Source organism: Lonchura striata, chromosome 1A (genome assembly GCF_050655825.1).
Source record: "Lonchura striata isolate lonStrDom1 chromosome 1A, ASM5065582v1, whole genome shotgun sequence".
Classification (NCBI taxonomy): Eukaryota; Metazoa; Chordata; class Aves; order Passeriformes; family Estrildidae; genus Lonchura; species Lonchura striata.
The window spans coordinates 51,725,018-51,736,481 of record NC_140741.1 but is presented as its reverse complement, the minus strand read 5'-3'; the positions used below and the strand labels follow the sequence as shown (position 1 = coordinate 51,736,481).

The following is an 11,464-nucleotide window of genomic DNA, read 5'->3' as shown; positions in this document are numbered from 1 at the left end:
CTGCTTTCTTGCTTGCTGTCATTGCATTACTAATTATTGCAGATTTAATTATGGTCATGGTGCTCAAACCTTTCAGGCAGCTATTTGTTTGTGTTAAATCCAAGGAGTGAGAGCATTAACCAACTCTCTTCATGACTGGGCTGGAGTGGGAAAGCTAATTTGTTGTGTTAGGAAAAATGCTCTTTTCAGAAGCATGGAGCAAAGCAACAGTGATAAGCTGAATCTTCTCAGGCTTTTATTCTGGATACTTGGAAGGCTCAAAGACAAGGCACTATGTGACTTAGGCAGGACTTATCTTCACTCAGGTACAAATCTGTAGCTACTTTTTCTATCTGTAGTATAGCAGAACTCTGGATAGCTAGGATACATGTTTACTCACTAGCCCTACAGTTTTTGCTGTTCACTTATATTGTCTCCATAAATGTCTTTGTTTCCCTCAAGACTGGATCTTTTTAGATTTACTTTTCAGAATTTCTTTCTGCCAAGAGCTCCTTCAAATCCTTCTTTATACCCTGTGTTTCAACTGCAAAGACTTACCTGATTCAGCTGCTGTAGAAAGCTTTTTACTCTACATCAGACCATATGACAGGTCTTAATGGGATAGTATTTTCCAGTTTTCCAACAGGTATTTTCCAAGGTTTAGTCTGATCTTTGAAAAGCACTTTGCATGGAAGGTGTGATGTCTCAGTGGCAGCAGTCTGAAGCCAGGAAGCATCCTGCCATCTGTACAAGTGCCATGCAGGGACACAGAGCATGTTCTGTCCATGTGTGAAGTATGTCTACAAACAAACATATTCCAGATAACACATATAAAGGCTAAATACGTATATGAAGATTGTAACTGGAACATCCTTTGTGTACTCTCAGTTCATCAGAAGCTTTCATTACCTTCTTATAGACCACTGAGAAGCCAAATCTATTTTTCTGGAAGTAACTCTTGTACAAGAAGAGCTTCTGCCTTCATTTGTCTTAGTGGCTTGATCAGCTCTCTTACCTTCTCATTTGAGATCATCTTTAGAGACATTTTTGGTAGTAGTGTTCAAGAATTTCTCCAAAATATTTGGGTGATCAGTAACATTTGAACTGAAATACCTGTCCTGGTACTTGATTCTCAATACATTAAATTAGAGATGGCCTCATAATTTAGATTTCTTCCAGCTGAAAAAATTTTACACCACAGGTAAATTTTGATAACTCATTCATCTGTTTTCTAGATCACTAGTAAATGTTCATATGCAACAATGAACCTCTTTAGCACCTTATCCTTAATCATATACTATACTGAAATTTGACCATTTAGTCTTAATTTAATCCATGAAAAGGACTCTGTGAGTCACTCTGATTACTTAATTTCCTTGATAGCATTCCATCACAGCTTTTACCATTAATCAGTGTCACATCATAATGTATGGCTGAAAAAGACAAATATAGCCTGAGCTCAATCTGGAAGTCTTCAATGACAGATCCATATCATGGTTTTGGAACAAATTCTTGGTGCCAGTGGGTGCTGCTGCTTCTTAGGAAAGCCAGGAAACCTTCTAGGCTAAGGTACACATTTGTAAACATAATGGATAAAAGAACTTTCCCTGGGCTCAGGGGGAATGCAAGCAAACTCAAGTCTGTGCAGGACTGTGGGATAATCTTGATTAGGAGAGCAGAGACTATTTTGCACTTCTGTGCACTGGTCTCTTGTTTATGAGAAAAAGTGTCAGCTCCATTTGGTGCTGCAACATCAGTGCATCATCACCTACTGTGTGCTCTCCATGTTGTAAGTAATAAGACAGTGTACAAAGATCTGAAATTAAATGTGAGCAGTCAAATTGATGAGATTGGTTCTGTCAGAAGATGAAACTCTTCATTTGGTAAGGTGGGTGTATTTTTTTTTTTTTTTTTTTTTTGCTAAATGGCTGTTCAAAATCTCAACATGTTTCACACAGTGCATGCACAGGAAAAAAAAAAAAAAAAAAAACCAAACCAAAAAAACCCTCTACTAGCTGTACACTCCACTTTCAGCCCAGAAGCATGGAAGAGCTATCTTCACTTCCCCAGTTTATTTGGCCTCTTTATAAGCCCCCTGAAGGACATCTGGATCAGCCCCTATTTTGTAGAACTTTCTTTTTTGTGTTGAATACAGCATAATCTTGACATACATCTCTTTGTATGCCTCATGTCAGTGACAAAGTGCTCCAGTGTTAATGTCCTCTGTACCAGTTTGTCATGTGATTTTTGAACTGTTTTGATGCAATTTTGATGCAATATTAAAAGTATTCTCTGTATTGAAGATAAAGATCTGATGCATATCAGGTAAAGGCTATGAAGGCTGCTTAAAAAATTTGGTATTATGTCAAGAAAACTCCTTTTTTATACTTTTGTCAGTGCCTGAGTGAGCAACAGTGCTTGAATTATACTGAAAATTCAGGCTGGATGTTCATTTGGTAGGTTTATATTCTGAAAAGCAGGTCACTATGTAAAACTGAACTGGCAGCCTGGAGTGGAAATGTTAAAGCCTAAATAAATAAAACAGGGCTGTTAGAGTAATCAAAAATAAACTGTTTTAATCTTTTGCTTTGCATAACTAACAGGCAATTAACTTTCATTGACTCATGATGTGAAAAGTGATTGAGAGACAGATACTTTGCTTTGGTAACAGTCTGACAGTTGGGAAGAATGTTTTTCTTGACAGTTGATTAGGGGTTAAATGAGCTGAATAAAATTGGTAATTTTTGCTGCTTTCCTCACTTAGTATAACAGCTATTATATGAAGCATTTTTCTTTACATTAGTTGTAATGACTGACTTTAATTATTCTGTTGAAAGAACTGGTTTTGATTGACAAAGATAACTTCTTGGTATTCTGAAGAGCTGCAGAAATGGTGCATATAGAACCTGCAATACCTTCTCCCTGCTGCCCCTTTCCCCCATAGTTTAAGCACTTATTAATTGATCTTTAGTCTACAAGAGGTTTAATTTTATGGTAATCTTAGAAGTAGCACTTGGATGTAGGTTAAAATATACCATCTCTCTCCGAAGGAAAACTTCAACCCCAGGTTTAGCACAATTGTCTGGAAGAATACTGATGTGCAAGCAACTACTTGGGAGTTTTTGTCATGGTCATGTTTTGATAGAGGATGATGGTTTTTGAGGCAAATAATCAGGCTCCTGGGTAAACAAGGTAATAGTGCTTCATCTGCAAAGAGGTGGAAAATTCATCTACTGTAGCGCTGCTGGCTGTGACTGTCTTACTGATGAAAGCAGCTTTTCACAGCCCCTCGAAACGTGCTGTGCTATTTCACTTGTGACACTTCAAAGTATGTGATTGTGTGAAAATCCTGGAGTGAATTGTCTTTTCAAAATTTTAGATCAAAAGAGAAATGCCAGAACATCAACAGGAAATAAAACATTTTTATTGAATATCTGTGTAATATGTATGTTATTTTAACGACAATTGGAAAACTCTACTGTGGGGAGTCACTACACAAAGTGAAACAAAATATAAACCACCTCATCAAAAATGAAGGTAAAATACAGCTAAAGTTGTCAGCTCGCGGGCCACGAGCGATATGGCAGGATAAAACACCCCAAACATTTCTACAAGATACAGAGAAAACCCACACAGAGAAACACTCAAGCAGGCAGTAAATATACACAAAGGCAACTAGGATCTTTCTACAGCATCAGATTCTAATACTTCACACAGCTTTGTCAGAAAGGTACATGTGGCTTCTTTGAGGATGAAAAATGTCATCTTGGTCACACGGCAGGTTCCGTCTTTGAGAATCTTTGTACCTTACAAACCAGTTCTAGGGTGACGTTCAGTCTGGCAGTGTAGGAAGAGAAAACATTAAGAATACCTTAACACAGTAGGTCAGTCCTGGCACTTTGAACCTGCAGCTATCCTGAATGAGTAACTGAAAGCTGGAGACCATGAAGCTCTTAGACTGTAAAGCTGACTATTTCTTCTCTTTGGTGGGGTTTGGTCCTGAAGGATAAGATTTTAAAATATTCCAGCTTGATGCTTTGCATGTATGTGCCTGTTTCTGTCAGAAAATGTCTCGCTTGTGTTTTTTCTATGTTTCATGTAAAAAAGAAAAAAGTGGATCTTGCTATTCTCACTTTTGGAGGTGGGGGGAGATACAGGCTTTTACTCTCTTCCCTGTACTTAGCTGCTGCTTTTACCCTCAAAGTACTGAAAAACAGGGATGCTTGGCCATCCCTGCACTGACCTCTGAGACTGTCACACCTCTCCCAGAAGCAGAGCCTTGGGGGAGGCCGTGGAATTTAGTTTGCAGTGCACAGTTCTCCAACTACATTCATCTTTGTTAGACACAGAAGATTGATAAGAACATTAATGGTTAATTCTCATGCCTCCCTCCAAAAGCAATAGCATTTCCACATTTCTAGGGTAATTTGCATTGCTGAAAATAATGAACTCTTCAAAAGCATTATAAATATATTCACAGCTTGGAAAGATAAGCGAGGGGCCTCCAAGGATGGTACATGAGCTAGAGGTGATGCCCTGAATGACTTGATGAGATGGTACAGCGGAGGTGCCATGCTGGGGAGCTGTAAGATGACTCTACGGGAAAGCAGCAGGGGTGAGGGGGCTTGGAAACGTAGAATATTGCACAGGGCTTGACAAAATGCTGCGTGGTCAACCCATTCACTAGAGCATCCTTGTCCCCTGCATAGCTCTCCAGTTCTACATTGGTCCGTAACAACTGGAACTGCTTGTGCTATGCGTTCCTTCGGCAGTGCAGTAGAAGGGAATGGCAGTATTATTACAATATCACTACGGAATAAATTGATTGCTATCCACTGAGAAAACTACATTTCTAAGCACACACGGCAGTCACAGTGATACACAGAGCAGTCTTTCAAGACTCTTATGGAATGACTAATAGCTTCATAATAGTGCCATTTACTACATAATAACATTTAAAACATTTAAAAACTCCTCCTGAAACGAGCATCTAGTATACAGAAGAGGTTGCTTCAGTTCTCTAGAACTTGTTCTTTGTTTTCACTTTTTTTTAAAGGACAAATTAAAACTTAAGTATAAATAGTATATAAAAGGTCACTAGCTGTTCTCTTTTGGCTTACTTTGAAGTGCATTTAGAACTATGGCTAAATTTTGTCATCTTCTGATGGGATTACAATACTGTCTGTTTACCATGAAACTATTTTGTATAATAAACTCACACGGCTGTGTCTAAAAAATATTCTGCATTCCTTCTAATCTGAGTAAGTATCATAAAATATTTTGTTACAAAGTCTAATGTGCAAACTCATTATAATGTGAAATTGTGGATGGAATTCACAGTATGCAAATTTTGTATAAAGGTGATAATGGAGAGCTACTCTAGTTTTCATGGCAGCATTTTACTACAGCTGCATTTCCCTCTTCCCCCTCCCTGCACTTCTGCAGTGGTCTGTCTTCGTATGTTAGATGAAATTGCTGCCTCCTGTGGAACTGCTTCCTCAACTTTGAATCTAAAGCCATTTCAGTCTGTTATGTGTTTGCTTTGGAATATATACAAAAAAATTGTATCTTGGCTTCTGGCTACATCTCCATGAGGTCAGCCATGGAACTGCTCAGATCATGCTAAGTTGCCTGTGAAAGAAGTCTACCCAATTGGATTTGCCCCTCTAAGATTCACTGTGGACGTGAAGTGTGCTATTAGGATGGTCCACTTGAAAGCTCAGATTTAAGTTGTCCTTTAAGATGTCAGTGTAACACTACTAGTGCCTTACAAGTTGGATATTTTTTTTTTCTGGAATGCAGACGATACAATAGTTACCCTATAATATAGTATCAGCTCTCCTATATCTCAGTCAATTTACATAATTTAAAATAGAACATCTTATTAAAAACATCTAGATATACACAGATTAGGAAACGCTTACAACATACAAATACACAAACTAGAAATAAATTCTCAGCATACTGATGTATATATACAACTGTGTGATACAATAAATAATTTCTGTCATGCTCTATCTACACATCATATTGCTTAAAAGAAGAGTAGATCTGGGGCGGGCAGTGATGAAATGAAACGCCTTTAAAAGGCTCTCTACATTTAAATTTGTGCAAATTAAAATGGGAATTTTAAAGTACAACTGATCTGTGTCAGGAACACATGGCTGGAAATGAAAGGACCTATATTACTGAGGTATTTACAGATACTGGCTAAAGAGCACTATGTGGGCAAATGCAGAAAGGCTTCTTCGTCTTTTTCTTTTTCTTCTTCATAATTTAATTTAATCTGACTTAATTTAATTTACTTCTTGACTGCCAGCATGGCATCTACCTCCTCCTCGGGCTGTAGGGTGTGCCACTGTGCAATGGGCCGCCGGGGGTTGGCCAGCATGTCTGACCAGTGCCGCAGCTCCGCGCCGGTGCTGTTGTAGCCCACAAAGACTTTCCCGATGGCATCATTCTTGCCAATCTTGTCATAGTCCAAAACAGTCACAACAATTTGCACTTTCTGTAATGAGACAGAGAAAGAGCAGTGAGCATGACAGTAAGGGGAAGGCTGGAAGGGATGAATGTGGGGACAGCCAGCCATGGAGAAGTCATCAAGGGGGAAGTGTGTGACAGCTGGAGTAGATTCCTCTAATAAGAAACAAATTCAAACTTTTGTTTTTTCTTCCTGTGGGCCTTCCAAATAAAAAGGTTTACAACCTCCCTGTTAGCTTGAAACTTGCCCCCTTGCATTGAATAGCTTTGTATGGAAATCGAAGCTGATTGCTTTTCCTTTAACAGATTAAGAACTTACTACTACAACTACTACAATTTAATTCAAAAGTTGTGCAATTTTACACACTCTTAATTTTTTAAGTAAATAAGTTAAGAACTAAAGTTCAGAAATGGCTCTTTGTTTGCAATGCTGTACTCAGTTCTGTTAGTTGCTCTTCTACTTCTTAGCAACTCTTACCCATCCATATCCATCCAGTATGCTAGTCAGGTATTTTCAGATAAATTCAGAAGACAGCCCTTATGGTTACTAAACACACAAACACACACACAGAAAAACACACACGAGTGTGTTCTCATCTCTATGCACGTGTGTGCACTTGTGCACATGTACAAACGTGTGTATACTGTGTATATTCTGTATATTTACAGAGAAATCTAGAAAACAGGCTGGTTGCTTAAGGGAATTGGAATGGACGTATCAACCCCTGGTGTTTCAGGGCTCTGACACACTGGCATAGCCTATGCCTGAGCTGATGCTGGAGTGTCACTTCTGTAGGAATGGTGAACTCTGGCAAACAGGGTTAAACAGGTCCCACATGGTCTGTGTGAGTCCATCTGTCACAGCTCATAGGCAATTTTCCATCCATTTAGGCTGGGACACACTGGGAGGTGTTTGAGCCAGGCATTTATGTTTGTAGTTGTGTGCACATACACACAATTCCTCTCCTTCAGGTCTTTAATATTTGTCAGAAGAGCATAAACAGCTATTTCTTCAGTGAGTGGTGTTCTCTCACAACAGCATTTGAGACTTTTGCTCTTATTTTACGAAACTATAAACACTTCTCCTTATAGAGCATTATTTTTAATGATGAGCATACAGTTCTTTTCCCATTCCAGTGTCAACTTCCTGAATAGAAAGAAGAGATGCCCTGAAACACATTTCCAGAAAAATCCTCTGTTCTCTAGAATTAGGTTTTTGAATTTAAAGATTTAAATAGATCTACAATCTGTACCTCTTACTAGAATGATTAATTTCAGGGCTTGTAATAGGATAATCTTTTAGAAGCAGCAAGACCAGGGTCATGAGGTTTATTTTATAAAGTCCATTTCCTTCCTTACAGGATTGTACAGTTCACTGAGCCAGAGAAAGAGATGATTCCAGCAGGCACTTAAGTATTTATATAGTTGCTGATGACAAAAGTATATATCTAACTCAAGATTTTCCCTCCCCAGAGCACTCACGATAAAAGGCAACATTCTGAAGCAAGTATTTCTAGATGCCAGAATTACATTTCAGTATTGCTGTTTGCAATACACTCACTTTTAATGGTACCTCCCCAAATGAACATTTATGTTTTAGATACATGGTACACTCACAGATATAAAAAGTAAGTATGAGACTATTTGTCTGCACTACAAAAAAACGCTTGCCTACTGTACCTAGAGGCGTGGGGATAGTTATTGCTGTATATTTTTAAAAAATGTTAATCATAAGACAAAAATGAGCACTGTACATGAAAGACCTTTTTCCTTGCTCTACGAAGATGTAAAGAATAGCCAGCTCAGATAATTAACTTGGAGATAATTCTCCCCTCCTGATCTCTGGACTAAACCTACAGAGAAATGTGAGCATCCCTTTGCTTTTGTACCACATATTAAAGGAGCAGCTGCATGGCAAAACCCAAGAGGTGGTAGTAGAAAGAACTGCCTCTCCTCATAAACACTTGGATTAGCAGTTTCAGTTTCCATGGTGCGATTAAGCCCTTTGGACTGAGAGGGCCTGGAGACACCCCTGCCTACAAAGGCTGTCTGTTTTGCATATGGCAGAACACGTGCCTGATCTGCCAGTAGCAACATGATTTGACTTCCCTGTGGTGCTCTCCCATTACCCTTGAAGACCTGACTTTCTTTCTCTTAAGAGCCAGAACCCATAGTCACTGTAAAATTGTTGAAAATGCTAACGTTTGGCTCCTTTAAAATTACACAGATGTACTGCTAATGACCTGCTTTCCTTCCATGACCTCTCTTTATTCTCCAACAATCAAGAAACTCGTATAACTTTTCTTTTTTGACAGTAAATATTCGCTTAATGACTTTTATATGAATAGCACAGGTCACAATGATTCCTACCATAGTAAGTCTAAACAACATTTAAAATAAGTTTTTCTAATGCTTCATTAGAAGATACTGAAATCACTTCAGTACCCATCATGAAGTAGACTAAATATAGTCTTTAATAACTAACTCAAAATACATTGGCAAATGACCAAAGTCCATAATTGCAGATTTAAAATCGGTCTATATAGCAGGGTAGATAGCTAAAAGGTAATTCTAATAAACTTATTAAAAAAAAAGGAAGGCAAAAATTTAAACCTCTAAACCACAATACTTTTAAAATCAACTACATGCACCTCAAAAAATGACTTGGAATTAGAAGTCAAAAAGGTCAAGTACAAAAAATGCACCCCCACGCCAAAGCTTTGATAGGGTAATTTAGAGGTAACCATTCTGCTCCTATCCCTATTTGTAAATCAAGATACTCACTGCCTAAACTGCCACTTGACTTGACTCATCTCTTTTTGCCATTGGGTCTTTGATCCTTGTTGTGAAATCTTTCACAAACACAGAGACCAGCTTTTATTAAAATCCAGAGAAATTACTCCCCACTGGATTTCACACTTTTTGATTCCTAGAATCCATAGACACCTGTACATGCAGTAGGGCACAAAGAAATTTTAAATGGACTAGTCATGCATCCAAGTCACTGTGCCCATGCTTCACCTTGTCTAGTTTTAATAACTTTGTTAGTACCAAGTCAATAAAATGCAAGCTACTTGAAAGGTAGGTCTTGGCTCCTGGGCTTCTCTCCAGCCCAGCTGCTATCAAAATACAAGATACACAATGTGAAAACCCATACCATGCTCTCATCTAATGAAGAGGGAGCTCCAAGTTTTGTCCAAACAATTTAAACACATTTAAAACTTTTCAACAACAACTTTAAAAGCATGGCACCTAATTTATACCATGACCTCTCCTACAATCCACAGAAAGATATATTCCCAGATGTTTTAAATGATGGTTATTTAAACTGGAAGGCCCATGAAAGGACCCTTTCCCCACTCAGCTCCACTCAGAAAAGCTGTTTTATTTCTTAACATCTCCACAGTCCTGGGGCTTCATGACCAGGTGGGAAGCCAGCATGCAGTTCTTTTCCCACATGCCTCCTGAGATGGTTAAAAAAGCTTCTCTCTTCAGATAAAAGACAGTTAGCATCAAAAGAAGTTAATTCTCTCTCATGAGGGATGGTTTGCCTCATAGTAGCTCAAAGATAGGCAACTGAGTCCCTGAAAAAAAATACCAGGACAATGCTTTGTCCTGGAATTTCTCGCTGCTACTGTAGGTGACTTCCATCTCACTGTGCTGACTTCTGAAACCTTTAATTTTAGGTACTGAGCTCTGAGAGTAACATCTGGACAACTGCTGTTGCCCTCCTGAGACACTAAGAGAACAGGTACTGCAGTACTGACCCCTGAGATTCTCAAATGCCTTTTTCAAAGGGACACAGGAATCACTGAAAAAGTTTATGAAGTGTAGTGGATAACTGAAAAAAATCTCTGTATGAATTAGGTGTTTTACTTTAAAGGGGTGCTGCAGTGCTTTCAAAAACCAGGGCAAATAAATAAATGCATATGGAACACAAATTTATCTGATGCCAATTTATTAGTTTAAATAATTTAGGGAAATATATATGGCTTTTCTTTTATCCCTACACTTTTTTGCTGGCACATTCCTTCCCTATCTCCCTGTGGATTTTTTTTCCCCCAAATCCATTTCTGTTAACAGAAAATGTCAGTTATCCATTTCTCACTGATGAATCAAAGCTTCCTAAGTACTTCACATTTCATCATTTCCCTCTTGAAGCAGTCACACTCATCTAATGTAGCACAGGGCTGGCACCTAGGTGCTAATGAAGGCATACACATGTGATAATTAACAAGATTCCTGTTAAATATTTATAAGGGCTGAGAAATGGAATACAGAGGAAAGACAAAATGCTGTTTGACATTACCTGAATTTGCTCAAATGGTACTTCAAAGCTGAAAGACTCATTGTAGTAGGGATTCAGAGTGTTCTTTTTAATTGTAGTCTTTTTCTTCTTCAGCCTCTTACCATTCTGCATCAGATGGATCTTCACGTAGGGATCTAAGCATTCAAGAGAAGAGGTAGAGCTAAGAAGGAAAGTTCTACAAATTTTAATCCCATAGATGTAGGAGTAGATTAAAAAAACCAAAACCAGACAACATTGACAGCTCGTATCTAAACAAGTTCTTAATTTCTACTATAGAAAATCTTCTGTACAACTGTGAAGTATTTCTGATGGAAAAAGCTACAAAGTATTTATTGCCTTTTCGCCTTAACATCATGAAGGTGGAGTAAATTCCACCATTGTTACACAGCTTATTAACCATCCTGCAAGCATTTTTTAGCAATGGTTTGTGGGGTGGATTTCCCAAGACCTGCGAGTGCTGCCAAATGCACACAGCAGGTACAGAGCTGGCACGGCCCCATGCGCTACAGCCACCTGGCTACTATTCCCATCACTCCTTGGGCAGGTGCTGTGCCATGGCTCTCCTGCCCTCTGACCTCCCTGGTGACTGACAGGGCCCAGCAGGGTCCAGCACTGCCTGGCAGGAAAGGACTCTGTCCCTTCAGTACCAACCCTCTGCCTCGGTGCCGCACACGGCCAGAGTCCATGGGGGCCACG

The 11,464-nt window shown here is 38.9% G+C and overlaps 1 protein-coding gene across 5 annotated transcripts in view; it reads right to left on the bottom strand.

Annotated features, from left to right (window-relative positions):
- Nucleotides 1-3,381: 3,381 nt before the first annotated feature.
- Nucleotides 3,382-11,464, bottom strand: part of SYT1 (synaptotagmin 1) — a 328,199-nt gene continuing 320,116 nt past the window's right edge. For all 5 annotated transcript variants that reach the window (XM_021528116.4, XM_021528115.4, XM_021528114.4 and 2 more), the window contains 2 exons: nucleotides 10,769-10,902; nucleotides 3,382-6,487 (listed from right to left, as the gene is read on the bottom strand). In XM_021528116.4, the coding sequence (XP_021383791.1) occupies nucleotides 6,281-6,487; nucleotides 10,769-10,902 (341 nt within the window). In that variant the 3' untranslated portion in view covers nucleotides 3,382-6,280. The remainder of the gene's footprint in view (nucleotides 6,488-10,768; nucleotides 10,903-11,464) is intronic.